This window comes from Balaenoptera ricei, chromosome 11, assembly GCF_028023285.1.
Source record: "Balaenoptera ricei isolate mBalRic1 chromosome 11, mBalRic1.hap2, whole genome shotgun sequence".
Taxonomy (NCBI): domain Eukaryota; kingdom Metazoa; phylum Chordata; class Mammalia; order Artiodactyla; family Balaenopteridae; genus Balaenoptera; species Balaenoptera ricei.
In genome coordinates this window covers 60,498,624-60,520,455 of record NC_082649.1, presented here as the reverse complement: position 1 = coordinate 60,520,455, position 21,832 = coordinate 60,498,624, and the positions used below count along the sequence as shown (strand labels likewise).

Genomic DNA, 21,832 nt, shown 5'->3' with positions numbered 1-21,832 from the left:
ATTATGCCAGGCCCACATCACCTCATCTAGGAAAATGGACCCATAACTCAGGACTTTTCACACAAATACAAACACACAGGTTGATAAGCACCTTAGATTTACTCTCCTCCCACTTCTGAGGCCACCTCGTTTAATTTATATATACATAGTATATAAACGGCTATACGACATTCGTTACCAACATTAACACAAGTTTAGGCTTTACTACTGTGTGAAAGTTTGTTAAAATGCACTCATCGTTTACTCAAAATAGATCTTTGTTATTACATGAAAACAGTAAGAAGCTTGTATAACATGGGCAGCAAGCATTCAAAATGAATACATGAAGGAAATTGTTTTCTCTGGCTAAACCAGCCTCAATCTTTAATGCTCTTAGTAAAAAAGTCCACTAAACAAAATGGAATCCTGGGGCCACATTATATGAATCATTCATTAAATAACACTTCTGAAACAACCCAGAATCATGTAAGTATAAGGGTTAAAGAAGGTCATATGTACCAAGCACAGGGTAGAGGAAGAGACTGGATTTGATAATTTTACCCTAAATGAAAGGCGCTTGTGGGCAACAGCTCTGCCATCGGTACACATGGGCAGATGTTTCCATATCCGGCCATTCCCAGATTTTACTGACAAGTCTTTTTCCACAGGTTCTCTGCCAATGACGTTTCCCCAGCAACAGAAGTTTGACATCACTGCTCCCAGAAGGGAGAATCAGCTCTCCTCATCTGGGTCAGAAACAGGCCATGAGGTTTGGTCCAACCAGCCTCCCTGGATCCTGGAGGACCCAATGCCACTGGAACCAAAGGCTCTGTGCCTGGAAGGCAGGAGGCAGGTCCAGGGGGAGGAAGAGAGGCTGCTACCTGTCTGGAATGAAAGCATGAGGCCTTTTTTTGTAAAGGCCAGAAGACACAGCTGTGCCGAGCTGCACTGCCTGAAGCCTGCAGGACCTCCGCCTGTTGGGTGAACCAACTCAAAGCCTTTCTCCTCCTGCACATGAACAATGGATTCACCCAGCATCCCCTCCACTACTGCTTCTACCCTCCTGACAGCTCGTCAGGGGAGCCGGCTGACGTTACCACCGTTTTCCAGAGGATACCCGGCCAACGGGCTGCGACTCACCCACTGTGGGGCTGGACCAAGTGGGAGAGCCACGCCGACCTCCAGGCCTCGGGCCAGCTGACAGGGAGCTCCTTCCCACCCCATCTCTCCAGGGCACATCTACTCTCTCTTCTTCCACCATTATTAACACTCACAGTGCACAGATAGGGTTTCCCCGTACCTGGGCAGGATTCTGTGTAGAATCACTTGGAATGTGAGCGACATCGGGGCAGGGGTCTGTGCACTCATCTGGTCACCGTAAACCCTCCCTCCCCACCGGTCCTCACCTGCACTGCACTGTTTTCTGAGGGCCACCTGTCCTTCATGTAACAAGCAGCCAACTCCTTCAAGGAACAACAGACGGCAGCCCTGGATGAAGGTGTGGCGTGCAGCCCCCATGTGCCAAGGGCAGCTGCTGTCTTCCAGCAGCCAGCCAGCCCCCAGCTCCGCTTCTCATCTAGCCCTGCTTCCTGGGCCGCAAACAGCCAGCCTTGCTGTGTGCCTGGGGGTGCACAGGGAAGAGGGCTGGGCTTTGGGGCCATGCACGCCCTCTCTGAATCTCCTGGACCCGCCCTATCCGTTAAGATGAAAGGTGGCTTCCCCGTCCCTCCAGAGATTCCAGTTTCAGCCTCGGTCCCCAGGACTGGAATGTGGGGGGCAGAAGTGGAAAGAGGCAGGGGAGACCTGAACGGGGGCACCTAGGAAAAGAACAGGGAGCTCAAGGGGGGGTTGGTAGCAATGATGCTAAAAGTTCTAATTTCAGCTCTCCTTCTAATACCCTTTTTCCCACCCCTTGAAGAGCTTTAAAACATTGGGCCTTGATTCACAGATAAAAGGAGTGCCAGCTGGAGAAGCAAAACCAGGAGCCTATGGTCACCTTCCTCCCGCTGAGGGCAGTGAGGCCTCTAGTACCGAGAGGAAATCCCACCCAAATATACGCCTGACTGCCCCCGCCCAGGACAGGAAACCCAGGCATGGTCCTCGTCACACTCAGGCTAGCCTGGGGAAAGAAAAGCAGAGCCTATGTGGTTCCCACACTAGCACACTTGCGGACTGGGAACTCTCGGACTTGGCCCCTGCCAGAGAGCACTGAGCCACATCCCCGCCCAGATACAGCAGATGGGACACTTCACACACTGCTGCTCAAGGTCTTGCCACATCTGACACCCGAAGGCACTTTTAAGGTTTTTCCAACATTATTTCATCTATCCCAGGATCCAGCCCTGTGAGATCGGTTAACGTCTGAGAAAATCAAGGTGCTAGAACAGCTAAAACAGAGGTGTGTGGTGGACTGAGAGTAACGTGGGGGTCAACTTTCTAGCATCAAGGATGACACAGGGCTACAAAACTCCAGGCCTGAACCAAGTCAACCCCTGAGCCTGGGATTTCCCTTGGATAAAATCTCCAGAACGCCTTTCCTATCATTAGCTTCTACCACCAGTGAACTGAGACTGCTCTTAGCTGGATTTCAGTTAAATGATGTTTATGTGGTCATTATTTTGCAGCGTTTGTCGACTGCATCTTTTCCCTTTTGTTTGCAAAAGTAAATCTCAAACCCCATATAGATGTTAACGGATGCAGACCACATTCAACCAGGTGTGAATAACCTCTCCACTAGGGCAGGAGGCATTCACCAGGAAGGTCTCCTCTGCAAGGACTGTTCTTCACTACTTGCTGAATGTGGATCACAGGCTCAGACCCCAGACCATCTGGGGTACAGGGTTACATGGCAACACCAAGAGCCCACAGGCTCAAAAAGAAAACAATACATCGGGTAAGCTAATCAAACTTTTAAAGCTTTTAAAGTTCTAATCAACTTTTAAAGCTTTGTGTGTGTGCTTCTAATATAAAAAGATTTGTCTCCCCTCCTTAGCTTCCCATTCTGTTTCACCATCTCTTCAAAATTATGTCCCGGAAAGCCTGAAAATTCACCTGCTGGCTATGCGGAAAATTATGCAGATGCAAAATCAGTGGAGAGACAACTCTGAAGTTTACATCTGAGGATGTTGCCAGCATAACTTTCATATCCAGATACTTTGTTTGATTAAAAATAGGAAATTCTATTATAAGAAAATAAAATTACCATGGCAACATTTTCCCAACACAGTTCATAGTCACATGGACTTTTAAGTGACACCAAGGTAGCTCAATAACAATTCACCACCAGTAATGACCAAGTACAACTGAATTCCCTAAAATGACATCCTTGCTTTCCCCATCTGCTCAATAACCCTTGCAACAGTTTTTGACTATTAAAAACTACCAAAATAGGATTTTTTAATTTATCAAGATCACATAATACAACCCAAAGTATTCTATGCAATTGTGGTGGAGCTATTCAGATTCTGGACTTCTATGAAGAACAATCCAAAGGGCAAACTTCCAAAATGGCCTCCTGAATGGTACTGGGCAACCCAGTCTGAAATTTCTAGACACCTGAGGGATCATATTCAGATCTAAATTTTGGAAAATTACAATCAGTCAGTATTTTGACAATGAGAGAAAGAAAAGTAACTTTTCAGAGCACAGGGTTAATTATAAAACTTTATAAGCTATAAAGCTCTAAAAAAGTTAACACACACTTAACTCTTGTTCATAAAAAAATGAGGCCCTTAATCTAATGAAGGTGATTGGGAAAGCTGCGGAGGAGTAATTAATTTGGGAGATCTTCTGAGAACAAGTACACAGGGTCAAGTATCAAATGACATGATTAAAGTGACAGGTATTCGGCCGCCACCTAAAAGGCTGATGACAGCAGCCTCTCCCACCTGTGACTGTAAAGTGCCACCGTATGAATATGTGTGACTTGCCTACTCTAGTTTGTGGCCAACTGCAAGGAATCCTGATATACTCATTTCTGCTCATGCTTATAAGTTAATGATCCGGTAGCGCTGGTTACTCAATTTTAAAAATATTCAGATATACCCTGCAAATAAATACAAAACATTTCTATATCCCTACAATCCCACTACCATAAAAGGTTATATATAAATTTAATAAATTCAGCTTTCTTAACCATTTTCTCAGCTTAAGTTTGTCCTTACCCTAAGTGAAGACATGTTCAACTTATACCTAAAATATATTTAAATATTCTAAAGGTATCATATCAGACCTAAGTTATCAAAAAATGTAAACAAAATTTATCCATCTTATAGTTATAAACCACTTTTTAAAGTTTTAAATTCACCCTCTTCTGGCCCTCAAAAAAAAAACTAACCAAGTCACATTTACACTGAAAAGCTGATACAGATTTTTAAGTGGTTCCTCAGAGACAACTGCCAATTACTTTAAACTACTATTATTGAATCTAGTGGTTTATTGCATCACTCAATTTAAAAGACCAAAATAATTCCATTTTGGTCTTCCAATAATGCTCTTTCTGAATAAGCCCCCAGATTCTGCTGTCCGAGATAAACGTGCTGAACTGGAGATTCTGCAGTAACCCTCAGCACAAAACTCGGACTTGATGTCAAGCAATCTCACGCTTTCAACTGCACCTATGAAAAGTCTCAGCTCTCGGGATCAATCCGCTTTGGTTGAAAGGAACTTCAAGGATGGAAACTTAAGGTGAAGTCGAGAAGCAAAAAGGGGAACACCCATGACCCTCATAAGAAAATCAAAGGATCCGTTCAGCCCATGACGTCATCCTCACACTCCACAGTCAGACTGCTTCTCCTGAGGCTGCCTCGTCAGGATCTGATAGGAAGACAGGAAAGCCACTCCTATGTGGAAGAGGATTTGCCAGAGGTTCCTCAGCCCATGCAGGTACATGTTGCCCAGGCAAATAAAAAGCAGCATCAGCACCACCTTCATCGTCCTGGCTGGACTGTAGAACAGGTACAAATAACACTGAAATGACACCAGAAGAGGAAGTCCCATCAGAGATAACGAAATGGCCAAGGTCAGACGCAGGATTCACTTATCGTACCTGCCACGCAGTGTCACTTCATACACAGTAGCTTATTAAACTGAATTCGTTACAGTGGAGCTTGGACTCCCTGGATCAGCTGCTGTTAATCACTGGATGAAAGTGGGGATTTGGAAGAGATAAGAAAATTGAAAAAGACATCACAGGAGGAACTAGAACACAGCACTCTTGAAAGAATTCAAGAAAGACAGACAGAAATGCCCAGGCTGTGCTGTAGAGAGAGAAGAGGCGCAGGTCAGGGGTAGACAGCCAGGCCAGAATACCCTAACAAGGTCGACAGGCCTCCAAATGAATTTTCCTTCAGGGGGGTCATAACAGGTGAGAAAGCTGCTGAGAGAAGCCGTGCTTTTACTCTTTTAGCTTTTCCTGAGTTACAACTGCATAGGGGACCACCGTTCCCTAGACAGCCTCCTTGTTATGTCTTCCAAAGCATCTCTGAGGACTTCCCTGGCGGTCCAGTGGTTAAGACTCCACGCTTCCACTGCAGGGCGCACGGGTTTGATCCCTGGTCGGGGAACTAAGATCCCACATGCCGAGTGGCACAGACTAAAAAAAAAAAAAAAAAGACAGAAAAAAAAAGCATCTCTGACTCAGGGAAAGGTCTTATAGCAGGGAGAGTGACTGATATTTCCTGTAGGGCTATCACACAGAAAGAGGCCATTCTCGTTCTGCAAAAGGTGGAAATCGTTTTTTGGTTCAATGTTGGGGTGTTTTTTGTTTTTTTTTTAAAAAGACACATTCTCAAAACACAGAACAATCTGACAAAAGCTCAGGGGGGGGGAGGGAGAGAGTTCCCATCAAAAGAGCTCTCCAGGTAAGACTGCAGTTGAGGGGATGAAGGTGGAACTGTAAGATACCTGCAGCCCTGAAATGCAGGCTCCAGGAAACTCCTCCTGGCAACACCCAAGGTCTTGGAGACTTGTTTTCTAAAAAAATGAGTGCATTTTCAATTTTGGGATGAAAATTTCTTTTTGCACAATCAGGTAATTCTTAAAAACAGGCCATCTAGGATGTATGCAGGAGAGAGAGGAAGTGCCCTGAGAACAGAACTTTCAATTTAAAAAAAAAAAGAAGAAGAAGAAGCTCAAACATGCAGAAAAGGTACTAAAATCCTGGTCCATGTGGAGGATGAGGAAAGAAAGTCAGGTTTTTACTAGAATTAACTCTGCCTATAGGGGATTCAAAAGCTCCTTTTTACCCCACTCCTTAAGTACACAGCTTATTTGAAAATAACTAAGAATCAAAGGGCTCTAGTTAGTGTTATAGTTTTTGTTTCATTTCCTAAGGACAGATTTGACTCAGATGGTATTACTATTAAAAACAACAAATTTTTTAACCTAGTCCTGTGTTTGAAAAGAAACACATAGACATAGGTGTCACTTCTGCAGAAGGACATTTCCATACTTGGACGCCCCGACAATAAGCACGAGGCAGGACCCTGCCTCATACTGGTCAGGCCCAACCCAACCCCCACCGCAGTTTCATCCCTCGCTTCTTGGGAGCCCAGTTCAAATTCCTGGCTTCTGTCCTGCACTGTCAAAGGCCCTGAGGCCTAGGGCAAGTGGCTTTCCCTTTCTGAGCCCAAAGGTCTTTTCTCTGTACAATGAGAGGATTGGGCAGGATGGGTGGAGGGTCCTTCCACTAAGGGCTGGTACTATATCCATGATTTGAACCAAGGCCTTGGTGGAACAAAAGCAGGATCTAGAAACTTGTTGATAGTTCCAACAGAACAAAATAAGGCCATGGGTTTAACGCACTCACTAAAACATCAACGTTTCACCCACCTGGAAAATGCAGGCTACAAAAGGAATAAGAAAAGCCAGAATACTTCCAATTTCTTCTTGTGCAACCTAAGACAGATATGAGGAACACAAGGAAAGGAATATTTAGAGGACACAAAACACTACGACGTGAAGCGCTTTACTCCGCGTTGGGTCTGGTATGGTTGACGGTACAAAATCCCTGGCTGGGTGAGAAATAAGCCCCCGTTCACGCATCGCACCGGGGGTGACGTGAAATCCTTGAGTGGCCTGGACACACCAAGCGTCCTCCAGTCCCCACGCATGTGTGCTGAGCCCTCAACCCGGAATGCCCCCACCCCCAGCCCTGCCACCTCTCAGAATCCAACTCATCCGTAAGTGCTAAACTTTCCCCAACTCCTCCCACCCCCCCGGGACTGCCACCTCCTTAGTGATGTTGCCGCACTCTGCTATGTGCCCCAACTCAGGGACTATGTCTTGACCAACGAACGCATGTTCTAGTGCATACAGACACTCGGTAAGCATCTGCTTATGAGTCGTCGTAAACAGTAAGAGTGGGAACCATACCACACACTGGCCAGAGACGGGGTGTGGAAACAGCCAGCCACCACTCGTGGCCCAGGCCTGCTGCTGTTCCCCAAACACTTCGGTCCCCATAAGCCACCTGAGATTCAGTCTAAGCTGCGCTTCAGGCTTTGGCCACCACATGCCTCGGTGTGAGCGTTACGGCTCTTGTTTTTAAAAGTAACATCTATCTGTTCATGTTCATAGTGGTTCCATACTATTTTTTAAAGTGTTGGAAATACTTCAAAATTTAAAGATAATATTTAAAAAGCACTGAAGTAGAAACGTGCTTTGAGATGAGCAGGCTGGCGAAGCAACTTCGCAGTGATACAGTTCTTTTGACAAAGACACCAGGAAGCTGGTATCTGAAAGATATAAATCAGACTATGAGGCCACTCTCCCCAGGGGAAAAAAGGGCCTGAACGTTAAAGTCTGAGCATCAAACTTTTGCCCTGGATGAACAATCCAGCCCCCCGCAGTGACTCCTGGAGTCCCCGGGTCCATGGGGAGGCCTGATGTCCTTGAAGCAAGTTTTCCATTTCTCACCAATATCCCAGCAGGGCCCTTGGGCGTCTTAGGAAAACAGATACAAAAGAGCAAGTTTCATATTTGCTCAACTTACGACAAAGAATAAAACGAGAAGTAAAAATTTTACTTCAATTTTTAAAAATGTAGTACATAATAACCTTATAAATAATATGGATCCCCATCCGTTTCTTCCATCATGTGTCTTTTGATTTAAAAGGTATAGAAAAGGTTACCTGTAAAGAATGTTCTGCGAGGTGAATTCCACGAATGAGGTTCAGAGCAGCGCACATGATGTTGAGAATAAGAGAGAGGATGCCCAGGGCTGTCACAGGTTCCATTCGGAAATTAGGAGCTTCACAATGAAAAACGAGAAGTGTCTAGTGAAAACAATTTCCATATGAAGGAAAAATAAAGACATCCACTAGACCTCTGCTAATGAAAAGGTTTATTACGTTAAACACACAACTGCAAACATATTAATTTAAAAGGCAGCTGTAGTTAGAGGGGGAAAAGGCAAGAAATGAAGGACAGAATGGATCTGGGAATCCAAGGTGAATTTCTTCCAGAAAGAGGCCCCTTCTCTGAGCAAGCACAGATTTTTCAAGTGCTTCATTTCCTTTCTATTTAAAACAGTGCTTCTCAACCAGAGATGATATGGCCCCTCAATCAATGTCTAGAGACATTTTGGGTTGTCCCCACTGGGGACAGGTTGCTACTGGCATCTATAGTGGGTGGAGGCCATGAATGCTTCTAGACGTCCTACAATGCACAAGACAGCCCTCACAACAAAGAATTTCCAGTACAAAATGTCAATAGGGCTAAGGTTGAGAAATCCTGATTTAAAGCAGTTTATGGCTTTAGCTGTAAATTGGTTGTCAAATCCTGAAGCATTTCTATTACACAGCTCAACCCTCAGCTTGTAAAATGTTCCATTCTTTTTCTGACAAGGACAACATTCAGTGTCATGCGTGCTTCTGGAGCAATTCACAGCAAATGCAATTTTTTTAATTCCAAAATTATTGGGAAGAGGAGGGGAACACTGATTATTTCAGCTACAAGCTGTTTCTGGAACTCTAATTAGGACAAATGATCATTCTCTCCTTAAAGGTAACTGCTGAAACGGATTCTGGTTCACACAATTAAATAGTGTCCCACCCATTCTCTTGCTATGCTCCTTTTAAATCATCCTTTCTTGTCCTTACATTTCCCACATACGCATACACACACACAAATATCTAGCCACAAGCCAACTGATGCCTATTGTTAGTGTGTTAGAGTTTCCACCGAGCAATTCAAAGTTTCTGTTAGAACAGAGCATGCTACCTGTAAAGGTTCTAGTCTTGGAACAATAGGGGGAGTCAAACCACAGTAAAACATCCTAGAAAGATAGGCAAGTTGACACTTTCTGGATTTTCTCCTCTTGTCTAAGTGTTTATAAAACAAAACATACATCACAAAGTTACCCTGTCTACAGATACGGCAAAGGAGAAGCTTGGGGTCTGATTACCCAGTCTTCCTTCCACAAAAGTTAAGTTCAATCCCAATATAAATTACAACAACTTATTGAATGGCGTAAGAGCCAATCCAGGAATTTACTGGTTGAAACAGATCAAATCGAAACACAAAGTTAAGCCAAAAATGTGAACATTTTTAATACACCACTTTCAAAATTCAAGGAATGAGTTTAGTATAAAACTGTTAAAACAAAGTAATTAGACTGTTATAATGTAGATGGTTCTGTCTTCCAGGGAAGGATTCAGCTTTTACACCATTACAGAATTCTTAGAATATAAATATCAACTTTAATTAAAGATTGGTTTAATTGTGTGTAACTGTAAACAAGGAATGCAAAAATGCATGCTTTGCTATGTGCTAGGCATTGAGTGGCTACTGGTGTTAATGCCAGACTAAGTCACGGACGGACGCACGCCAGGGCACTGTGGGCGTCCATTAACACCTCATTCCTCAGATAAGGACTCGGGAATCCAAAGGGATAGAGCGATGTTCCCGGGTCCCACAGAGAAGCAGAGAGCGAGAGGTCTAGAAGCCCTGGCTCTGGCCCCTGCCCACTCTCACCCCCATAGCCCTCCACTCCCTCTATCAAGGAGCGGGGGCTTCTCAGTGGAGATTCCCAATGTTTCACTAAATGATGAGATAGGGACTCACTGTCAAAGGAAAAGAGGAGAGAGAGAGAGAGAATGTACAAATCTGTACAGTTCAACAAGTGACTTCCAGCAAAAGAGAGTGAAATCTCCTTTACACCATTTAAATGTGCAGATTTCACCCTGGTTAAGGAAACAACCTGCCAAGTCACTCTCCTCCTGCATTTCGTCAGAAGAGTTGCCTCTCTTCAGATCGACTCACTGGTCACAACAGTTGAGTTTTTTATAACAGCCACCTGGAACAAGATCAGCCCATGTTTTTCCCCAGGTATTTTATACACTGCCCCCCCCACCCAAACACCTTCCTACTAAAACCGTCACTGTGCATTTGAAATACATAATCTCACCTCATCTTTATCAACGTCAGAGAGCAGCAGGCCACTTACCAGGCTCCAAGTGCATCTGTGGGTGACCGTTCATCACCCCGTTAGCCACATCTGCGTCCTCCAGAGTGAGAAGCACTGGAGGCTGGAACTTGAGTTCCTCCTGAATTTTTTCTAAGCTGCTCTCCATCTGGGTGGAACTTACATAGTTAAAATGCCACTTCACGTTCTGAATGACGCTGTCTGCGAAAAGAGAGCAACCCAAGCTGAGTGTCTTCATTACAAGGGATGTTATAAGACAACACGTACACAATGAAGTTTACGTTTCTAAGCAAGCTAATAAGTCAGCCAGACTCTGAAGAGTGTCAACTACACATGATTAGTACATATCAGGACTGGTCTCATCAATCTCTTCAAAGCAGAATAATTAAAACGTGACAGTCTGTCCATCAGAACCTCAGTGGCAAGGGAGTCAGGGGACAGAGGCTTGAGTCTTAGCTCAGTCACGACTCACAGTACAATCCTGGGCCATTCACAGAATATTTCTAAGATAGAAAAATGGGGACAGTCATTTTTGACCTGATTATCCCAAGAAAAGGCATGTGAACATTGTGAGTTATGTTGTGCAAACTAGGATTACATATCTGAAAGGTACTGGTTTCAATTCTTTTATTTACATTAGTATTAACCATTACCAAGTTTTAATAAGTATTTGAAGTGAAGTTTCATACATATTGGCAAAGCAAAATCATGTATAATTCTAATATCCACATACTTTTACTTATATTCTACTCGCACTCAATAATGAATAAACGTGATGCTGGGAAGGGTCTCCTGTGAGACCAAGCCCACCGCTTTGGAAGGAAGGCGCATGCAGAGATGAGGGGAGAGAAGAACACAGGTCTACCAGCTGCCAATCATATAACAGCCAAGGGAGGCTGCAGCTGTGGTCTGACTGGGGACAGCATGCCCTTCAGAAGAAGAAGTGGGGCTGAGAGCGGCAGTTGGACCAATCCTCACAGGGAGACTCAGGCAGAACTCATGGTCTATGTCACAGGGCTACCAGGCTGGGGCCCGAGTATCAGGGAGCTAGCTCCCCAGCACCTTTGGGTGACACCAAAAGGGGGTGCTGGGCCCATCACTGATGGGCCAGCCAGAGACCACATGAGGGGATGTGAGCAGTAGCTGCCAGAAGCATAAGTGGCCACACTTCGAGGTGCCAGCCCTGCACCTGACCCTGAGTACCAAATGCTGCCAGCCCCTCGTTCAAGAGCATCATAGGGACCATGGCGATTTACATCGAGACCAGAGAATGTCCCCCAACTCCCACCTCTACTCCTCCTCTCCAGGAGCTCAAAATGACTTGAATCACAGCTGACAGATACTGATAGCATACGCTACAATTACCCTGCTGTGTTCCAAAGCCCTGAGCCTCCACAGGGCCTCTCTGGCAGGGCCTAGAAAAGGAGTGTCCTCTGGCAGAGCTGTGCTCCTCAAACCTCTGCATGAAGGACCAGTTTTTTCTTATTTCCAAATGGTTGCAGACAGATACTTTGATAAAATACAACTGAAAATATCGCAGGAGTGCCAAATTACTGCAAGAATTTCTAAACTTTTATTCTCACTCTCTGTACGTCCCTCATGCTGGAAGAACGGGTCCACGTACCACCCTTGAGCAGCGCCGCTCTAGAGCAGGGGTTGGCAGTGTTCTCAGAGTGCCAGAGAGTCAATGTTTTAGGCTTATGGGCCCCAGATGGTCCGTCACAACAGCCCACCTCTGCCAGGGAAGGGCAAAAGCAGCCACAGACAACCCGTTAGTAATAGAATAAGCACGGCTACGTTCCACTTTATTTACAAAAAACAGACCCTTGGCCCACAGTTTGCTGACGTCTGCTCCAGAATAAGATACAGGTTTCGCCATTCTTCCACCCTGCCCCAGGCTCTGGAGAGATGAAAAGCCAGAGTGTTGAACCTCCACGCTTGCAGGCCCCTTCCACTGCTGTGAAATCTCATCGTACAAGGCTGTTCTCCAGTGACACGTTACAGCACCTCCAGTGGTGTTCCCTGATGGTCAAAGCCAAATCCAAACTGGAAATCCTACACATACAATGCCGCAAGAGAGAACAATAGCAATACGAATGAGGGTTACGAACCAAATTCGAGGAAGGCGTATGGCCTGGAGGCTAGGCCAATGCAGGTGGTGTCATAGGAAGCTGTGAATTCCCACCACAGGGTCTCCAGGAAGCAGAAGGCCATGGCCGCTGGACACTGGTAGGAGCAGATAGCCATGCAGGCCACATCCCTCGAAGAAGAGAAACTGGAACAAAAGAATGTCAGCTGCGTTACCGGGGAACAGACCCACGTATTCGCATCCTGCACCCAGACGCCACGTTGCCTCAACTCTGGATCTGCTGGGCCTTGAATAGTCCTGGAGCTGCTTGTTGCATCTCTTCAGCTAGACCTGCCGGGGACTGTGCCTTTCTTACACTTCCTTTAAAATGTATAGTGGCATTTGCCACTGACAATGTGTGATCACTCTAACTTATTATTAACTAAGCTATGGGACCGCTCACCTGTAAGGAACAAAAGCCTTAGTTTCCTCTGTGAAAATAATGGTGACTATTTAAGTCAAAATACAAATGAGTAGAATATTTTACATTCTACTTTTCAAAAAATGACTGAAGTACCCAGAACTTCATTTGAAGTGATAGGTTTTTTTGTTTGTTTGTTTGAACAGAGAAAAGGTTTCCTATTTGAGGTACAGCACAAAGTCCGCATAGACTGTTAGATAATCACAGCATAATGAGGAAGGGACCACCGAGGAAGGTGGTTCCAGGCACCCAGAGAAAGGAGCTGCAGATGTGGGCAGATGCAGCTCAGCTTTTGCTCCTGAGCACCCAGAGCCCATACCACAGGGTGACAGCTTCATATGCCTACCATCTGGATCCCTCTTCAGGCCACGACCCTTCTCGCCTGACAATACCACCAAGCCTGGAATTAGGCCTGGACTTTTCCTTTTGTTTTCCTAATTCTGAGACTGAATTCCCCTGAAAGGATGCCACCTTATCAGGTCAATCAAAAATTTACTATTCAAGGGGAACAAAAAGAACTTGGTAAGTGAAGGCCTAAATTCTGGAAAACAATGATGTAAAATCTATAACAAGCCATTTTGAGATTTCGAAACCTGCCTTGCGCCATCCCTCCATAGTACGGCTTTTTACTCTAACCCCTAGAATAAGAAATGACGTAACACATGAGGAGCAGACCTTGGTGCCTGGTTGCCTCCATTCCAATCCTGGCTCTACCATTTACTACCAGTCTAACCTTAGGTAAGCTGCTTAACCTTAGTTTCCTCCTCTGTAAAACAGGTATAATACCATTATCTACCTCATAAGCCCATACAGCACTTAGAATAGTGCCTGGCCCATGGAAAACAATCATATTAGCTCTTATTACCATGATTACTGTAACCACTTGATTCCTACTTCCACTGGAGCATTTGCCCCACTGTGTTATATTCAGTTATATATTTCTCTTGTCCCCTCATTAGACCTGGAGTTCCTTGAGAAGAGGGACCTACTTATGCTCATTTTTACTCCCCTGCTCCTGTCATATAAACATTTTTTACTTTAAAATTTGTTTAAAAAGTGAAAAAATTAAAAAAGCAAAAACTGAAGGCAAGAACTCTAAGTCTTTTTTCTTATTTTCTTGGCTTCCTCACTCTCGTCTTTTTCCTTTCCTGACCTTTTAATCTAGTATCTCCTTTTAACTCACCTTTTTTCCACCCCTGCACCTAATGCAGAAAAAACTACCAAACTAAAGGCATGAAGACTGGGTGACCAGGGCCTGCCGATGCTCAGGGCCGCTCTGCCAGCTGATTCACTTTGCTGTACAGTAGAAACTAACAGAACATCGTAAAGCAACTATACTCCAATAAAAACTAACTACAAAAAAAAAAAAAAAAAAGAAAGAAAGAAAGGTGGGAGTTGGGGCAACAGTGCTTGAGTCCCTTTGATTCTATTGTAAAGACACACAACCTTGGACTGCTGTCTGATGTGAGACCTGCTTTTAACACACAGTGTGATCAGCATAATGTCACCTCTGCACGCGGTTAAGATGTTCTTGAACAGTGAACATGCTTGCTTACTGGATACTGAAGGCAAGTCCTTCTGCAGAACCTCGACCTGGATACTGGGCCAGTCGCAAGGCTAAAGTCTTGAGCCGTCTCCTGCATTCCAGAAAATCTTGGGTGTGGTAAAAGTCAGTGGAGGCCGAGAGGGGCAGTCCATCCCTCACCCTAACCACACAGGCAAAAAGGATCATGGACATGGTCCACAAGAGAAGTCATGAGGACACCTGAGGAAGGAAGGTCACCTTGTTACTGAGGGCCGGGTGATGAGCCAGGGACACCACCGCCCTTGAAATGTTCACTCTGGGTTGTTTCACCCTCACCCCCACCACAAGTGCAAATGTGGCTTTTATTTTTATTTCCTTGCCCTCTACTGCTATGTCACTCCCAATTGTCCTCCCTCCATTAGCCTCCCTGTCTCTTCTTCACTTGTAATCCTCCTTTTCCTTCTCTCTAATGAATCTCTCCATTTGCAGAATTAAACCAACTGGGATGAGGGAACAGAGACCAGAAGAGCTCAGGAGCAACAGCAGTGACAGCGGGGAGCAGGACAAGGGTAGCAAGATGGTCCCAAAGGGCCAGGAAGAGCCTGACACTGATGCAGCAGGGTTGGGGTCCAGGAACCTGTGCATTTCAGGTCATCCAGCGAGGTAGGTGCTGAGCAGTTTACTTGCCGTATCCTCACCTGAAGTGGAGGGCTTCTGAGCTTTTAACCTAAAGCTGGCAGCAAGGAAAGCAGAAGGCAAAAATAAAACAGAGAGGATAGTATGTCCTCCTGAATTTCTGCACATCTGACCCAGAGCCAGTCTTCAAAATGATGAGAGTTCCTACAGATGGCTAAAGGAAGTCACTTAGCAAATAAGATACTAAATTTTTAGCCATGATATGTGACCACCATTAAGCAACAAAAGGAGACAGATTCTGAGGCCTCATGGCACCTGTGGCAAATTAGAACAAGGTGCTTCTCGGGGTAGAAACAGCCCTGGACCAGTTCTGCTGGCAGAGCCTAGTTGGGTGTCAGCCCCCATCTATTAATTCTGCAGGTGCTCATACAGGGCATAAACTGCACCTCTGCATGCGGCAGCCCTGCAACCAGGGATTAGTGAGGAGGTTATTACAGCTTTGATGCATCTTTCTATGGATCTACACATCCTGTTTCACAGATCCTGTTGTCAGATCCTCTACCTGGATAGGATATTAACAGGTATGGGCACTGGTGGACTTTTCTCCCAAAGAACACTAGGGATGTAATTTGGCATCTCAATTACCACGAGCTGTAGGAAACAGGAGCCCCAGGATGTACACTACTCTCTTCACCTTTGTGCCTCTGCGCATTCTTCGCCTATATCTACACTCCTCTGAGCTCTCCACATTCAAATCCACGCCAAGGACTGTCTCCAGTACAAAATTAAAAATAAAATACCATTTAAAATCCAAACAATGGGGCTTCCCTGGTGGCGCAGTGGTTGAGAATCTGCCTGCCAATGCAGGGGACACGGGTTCGAGCCCTGGTCTGGGAAGATCCCACATGCCGCGGAGCAACTAGGCCCGTGAGCCACAATTACTGAGCCTGCGCGTCTGGAGCCTGTGCTCCGCAACGAGAGAGGCCGCGATAGTGAGAGGCCCGCACACCGCGATGAAGAGTGGCCCCCGCTTGCCGCAACCAGAGAAAGCCCTCGCACAGAAACGAAGACCCAACACAGCCAAAAATAAATAAATAAATAAATAAATTAAAAAAAAAAAATCCAAACAAACAATGATCTCCGTAAAGCTATACTTTATAGCTTTTCCATCTGTAATGGATGAATGGATAATTATTCTCATTTTATACGTGAAGAAACTGCAGTGGTGTAAAAATAAGAGACGGCAAAAAGAAAAATTAGTCTACCAGGCAACAGACCATACTCAGCCCATTTGTCCCATCTCCCCACACTTTCCATTGAAGGGTAAAAATGTGAAAAGTCTCAGGAGATAGAAAAGGAAGAAATAAAACTACTCCTATCTGCAGATGGCATAACTGTCTACATGGAAAATGCCAAAGAGCCTACTAAAAAAGAACTCCTAAAATGAATGAGTTCAACAAGGTTGCAGAATATAAGACTGATATACAAAATCAATTCTTTTTCTATGTACCAGCAATAAACACATAGAAACCAAAATTAAAAATAAAATACCACTGACAATCATCCAAAAAAATGATCTCAATAAAGCTATACTTTTTTTAATGCAATACTTAGGTGTTAATCTGACAAAACATGTATAGGACTTGTATGCTGAAAGCTATAAAACATTGCTGAAAGAAATCAAAAAGTCCTAAATAAATAAGGAAATATATCATGTTATTAATTGGAAGACTCAACATAGTAAAGATATCAATTCTCCCCCAAAGTGATATACAGGTTCAATATAATTCCTGTAAAAACATCAGCAAGATAGCTTGTAGATATAGATAAGATTATTCTAAAATTTATATGGAAGGGCAAACAAGCTAAAATAGCTAAAACAACTCTGAAAAAGAATAAAGTGGATTGTACCTCACTATCCTATTTCACGATTTACTGTATAGCTACAGTAATCAAGATTGTGTGGTACTGGCAGGGGGACAAGACACACAGATCAATGAAACAGAATACAGAAGCCAGAAACAGACCTACACAAGAACAGCCAAATGATTTTTGACGACGGTGCAAAAGCAATTAAATGGAGGAAGGATAGTCTTTTCAACAAATGGTGCTGGAGCAATGAATATCTATAGGAAGGAAGGGAGGGAGGGAGGGAGGAAGGAATGAAAGAAAAAAAGAGAATCTTGACCTAATCTCACACCTCTCATTATTTTGATGATAATCAAAATACATCATAAATTTAAATGTAAAAAGTAAAACTATAAAAGCGGAAGAAAACATAGGAGAAAATCTTCAGGACTTAGGGGAAGAGTTCTTATGTATGACACCAAAAGCATAATCCATAAAAGAAAAACAGTAAATTGGATTTAATCAAAATTAAAAACTTTTGCACTGCAAAAGTCCATGTGAAGAGGATGAAAAGAAAAGCTAGAGACTGGGAAAAAAATATTTTTAAACCACATACCTAATAAAGGACTCTAGATATCTCGAATTTTTAAAGAACTCTCAAAACTCAACAGTTGGGCTTCCCTGGTGGTGCAGTGGTTAAGAGTCCGCCTGCCAATGCAGGGGACACGGGTTCGAGCCCTGGTCTGTGAAGATCTCACATGCCGCGGAGCAACTAAGCCCGTGCGCCACAACTACTGAGCCTGCGCTCTAGAGCCCGTGAGCCACAACTACGGAAGCCCGTGAGCCACAACTACTGAAGCCCGCGCGCCTAAAGCCCGTGCTCCGCAACAAGAGAAGCCACCATAATGAGAAGCCTGCGCACCACAACAAAGAGTAGCCCCCGCCCGCCGCAACTAGAGAAAAACCCGCGTGCAGCAGCGAAGACCCAACGCAGCCAAAAATTAAATAAATGGATAAAATAAAATAAATTTTAAAAAAACCCTCAATGTTATAAAACAAATAATTCAGTTAGAAAATGGACAAAGTACATGAACAGACATTTCGCCAGAGGATATAGAAATGGCAAATAAGAACGTGAAAAGATGTTTAGCATCACTAGCTATTAAGGGAGATGCAACTTAAGATCACAATGAGATAATACTACATACTTACTGGCACAGGTAAAAATTTTTGAAGTGACAATATCAAATGGTGGCAAGCATGCACAGCATTTGATGTGCATCATGTGTGAGAACTGGATCTCTCACACATTACCGGCAGGACTGTAAAACAGTACAGTCACTCTGGAAAATAGTTTATTTTAAAACTAAGCTTGGGGCTTCCCTGGTGGCGCAGTGGTTGAGAATCTGCCTGCCAATGCAGGGGACATGGGTTCGAGCCCTGGTCTGGGAAGATCCCACATGCCACGGAGCAACTAAGCCCGTGAGCCACAACTACTGAGCCTGCGCGTCTGGAGCCTGTGCTCTGCAACGGGAGAGGCCGCGACAGTGAGAGGCCCGCGCACCGCGATGAAGAGTGGCCCCCGCTTGCCGCAACTAGAGAAAGCCCTAGCACAGAAACGAAGACCCAACACAGCCAAAAATAAATAAATAAATTAATTAATTAAAAAATAAATAAATAAAAAACAAAACTAAGCTTGCAATTATCATACAGTCTATCAATCATACTCTGTACTATCTCTGCAATTTCCTGTCAGTATAATTACTTTAAAGTAAAAACAGAAAAAAAAAGTATTACCTTAAGGTTTTTATATCACTTAAAGTATGCTCATACTTGCTTTTTACATTTAAATGTCATTTAAAAATATCTCTACTAGTAGACCAATAATCTTTTATGCTAATTAACTGTAATTCTGATGATTTATGCATGAATGTTGAAGGGCATGTTTTATAGGGAGCAGCTCCATTCCTACATGACATTTCTAAACTGGTAGGTACTATAATCTCTGAATTCATTAAAATAAAAGCCACTTGCAGATAACCAGTACTCAGTTTAAAACAGGAAAGCAGTGGCATGAATCTGGAAAATCATGTCACAGTTACAGAAAAAATATTATCAATTACACAAGGACAAAGGCAGCCTAAGAGTGCTCACCCCGACATACAAATCTGTCTAACTAGCTCCTTCTACAGGCCAGCAGGCCCTGTAACCTGGCACTACGTCTGGCACATATTAGGAAGCCCTCAATAAAAACTTTTAAACTAATAAAACTTGTAAAAAAAAAAAATTAGGTTTTAAAACTAATAAAAATTTTTCCACGATAAATCTCTACTTGGAGAGGAAAAAAGAGGTTTACATAAATGAAATTTTTTAAAATAGAAACTGAAATAGTAATCAAATATAGCACTCTAGTTACTATTAGGTTTTATCAAAATTATATTTTAATCTGCCTCTGCCATTTCCTAAATCCTTTTCTCAGCATCTATTTATAAACTGCTCATGTCAGAGATTACCCATATTCTACCGGCAAAAGACTGTGCTTAGCTGGAGGGCCCCCTTGTTCCAACTGGTTTCTTTTCATCCCTGTATCCTTAACCCTCTCTCAAACCCCTGCCACATACACTTCTCCTCCCTCCAAAAGAGAGACAGAAAGAAAGGGGGAGAGACAAACAGCATTAAATGACCAGGCCTTGCAAAATAGTAATTTAAACAAGCAAAACTAGTTTCACTTGGCACACAAATATTCAAACACAAGCGTTCACAATAAGGCATTACCCACTCCTCAAATCCAAAATACAGAAGACAGAGGCTTCCCTAGTGGTGCAGTAGTTAAGAATCCGCCTGCCAATGCAGGGGACACGGGTTCGAGCCCTGGTCCGGGAAGATCCCACATGTCGCAGAGCAACTAAGCCCGTGCGCCACAACTACTGAGCCTGCGCTCTAGAGCCCGTGAGCCACAACTACCGAGCCCATGAGCCACAACTACTGAGCCTGTGTGCCTAGAGCCCGTGCTCCGCAACAAGAGAAGCCAACGCAATGACAAGCCCGCGCAACGCAACGAAGAGTACCCCCCGCTCGCCGCAACTAGCGAAAGCCCGCGCGCGCGGCAATGAAAACCCAACGCAGCCAAAAATAAAATAAATTTAAAATAAAATTTAAAAAATACAGAAGACAAAATAGTTATATCACCCTTACTGAATTCACCTTCAGCCACAGGACTTGAGAACTGGTTACCTCATTTGTAGTTCAAGAAAGTGCCTTGGTTCCGCATTGCTTGGAGATGGGGTGGGGAGAGGGTACGCGTCAAGTCTGTCACTTGTTAGGAGCTAAGAAGAGTAGGGGGCTGAATTTGATAGCAACTAATATTATATGTCAGGCACTGTGCTAGGAACTTTTACACTGATAATGTTATTTAATGCTCATAACCATCTATGGGGTAGGCATAATCTACACTGGACAGAAAGGAAACTGTAGCTCCAAGGCTCAAGTGGTAGAGCCAGTATTCCATCCAAAACTTCCTTACTCAAAATACTGGAAAGCCTATGATCTTTCCACTACATTCTGCTTCTCTAAATCCAGTCTTTGGGATTACAGCTTCTCTATTTCCCGAAAACAATTCCTTCCCCTGGAGCACTAATACTTAGAACTAATCAGAGACCTGTTAATAAAAGCAGCCAAGGCCTAGGATTACACTAGTTACAACTGCTCCTTACTCATTGTATTACTTTGGATAAGTTGGTTTTCCTCTCTGATCATCGGTCATCTTTGGATGCGGTGGATCTCTGAGGCTCCTTCTAAGAATAAAAAGCTTTGGGGCCCCAAGATGTCCTCTGTGTTGTAAACACAAACTCCTGGAGCTATAACAACATTGTCTAAAATGTATTTTCCAGAGCAAACTGTTATGTCAATTTAATTCTGTTTAGCAACACTAAAGCACTTTCAATTATTTACATTTTTATTTTACTAAAATTATCTCTATCAGAAAAGTAATAAAGCTCAGACTGTGGATAGGGTAAATTTTCATTAAATTTTACAAAGAAGGGAATTAATTCATTCCCTCCTTTGTAAAATTTAATGAAAATTTACCCTATCCACAGTCTGAGCTTTATTACTTTTCTGATCGTGTCACAAATTTCACCAGTTACTTTTAACCACTGGGAATATTCTTTTGTGGCTTTGATGTCTACAAACCTAATTAAGCACCGGGGTGCTTAATCCTTCTGGCTCTGGAAGTCTAGATGTAATCCTGTAATGGACACAAATATACAGTACCTCTGAACATCTGATATTCAGAAAAGCTGGTCTAGTGCACCCAGTATTTGGTAAACCAAGTCTTATAATATTGGCACGCGAAGGGAAGTTTGCTATTAAAACACTCTACCTGAGTTTCGTGGATAATTAAGGAAACAATCATCCCCTCTATCACTGGACACACCCCGTCTCCTCCCACTGGGGGCAGCGCTCTACCCGCGTCGGCCGCTGAGGGTTCCTGGCAGGCGCGCACCTCGGATCGTCCTGGAGTCAGGAGAGCAGCCGGCGGCAGAAAAGGGTGGGCAGAAGACTTCGGGACGCCAGACGAAGCCCTGGAGAGCTAAGCCGGGCCTGATGGCTGGGCGGGCCCGGGGGGGAGGGACGGCCCTCCACCTCCAGGCCCGCCCTGCGCCACAACCGACCCCGCCAGCTCTTGACTAACGGACTGCAGCGCCCGCCTCCTCCCGCCAGCCCTCACCTCGCCCCGACGGCGGCCTCCGGGAGTCGGCGCCCTCCCGCCGCGCCGCCGCGCCACCTTCCGCCTTCTCCGCAACCTTAGCCCACCCGGCGAACCTGGCCCGGGTCACCGGCGGCCCAGGCGCAGGTAGGCGGCGATGC

General features: G+C 44.4%; 1 protein-coding gene across 13 annotated transcripts; it reads right to left on the bottom strand.

Annotated features, from left to right (window-relative positions):
- Window positions 1-80: 80 nt before the first annotated feature.
- SEC22C (SEC22 homolog C, vesicle trafficking protein) lies at window positions 81-21,832 on the bottom strand. 13 transcript variants are annotated; one of them, XM_059939333.1, is made up of 9 exons: window positions 21,468-21,832; window positions 15,117-15,212; window positions 14,511-14,719; window positions 12,517-12,680; window positions 12,230-12,427; window positions 10,427-10,606; window positions 8,112-8,230; window positions 6,811-6,876; window positions 81-4,947 (listed from the first exon to the last, which is right to left on the bottom strand). In XM_059939333.1, the coding sequence occupies exons 3-9, from the start codon at window positions 14,690-14,692 to the stop codon at window positions 4,747-4,749; spliced, it is 1,110 nt and encodes a 369-aa protein (XP_059795316.1). In that variant the 5' UTR covers window positions 14,693-14,719; window positions 15,117-15,212; window positions 21,468-21,832; the 3' UTR covers window positions 81-4,746. The 13 variants fall into 13 exon arrangements, with proteins under 13 accessions (XP_059795316.1, XP_059795317.1, XP_059795320.1 ...); XM_059939334.1 differs by lacking the exon at window positions 15,117-15,212 and having other exon boundaries at window positions 21,468-21,554; window positions 21,693-21,832; XM_059939337.1 differs by having other exon boundaries at window positions 21,693-21,832.

What these genes read in the sequence shown, in the direction of transcription:
- SEC22C (XM_059939332.1), bottom strand. Translation starts at nt 14,692, where the DNA reads ATGTCCATGATCCTTTTTGCCTGTGTGGTTAGGGTGAGGGATGGACTG. An exon ending in GGACTTGCCTTCAGTATCCA is followed by an intron (nt 12,681 to 14,510) that starts GTAAGCAAGCAT and finishes CTTTTGTTCCAG; the next exon opens with TTTCTCTTCTTCGAGGGATG. An exon ending in ACAGATGCACTTGGAGCCTG is followed by an intron (nt 8,231 to 10,426) that starts GTAAGTGGCCTG and finishes TTCATTGTGAAG; the next exon opens with CTCCTAATTTCCGAATGGAA.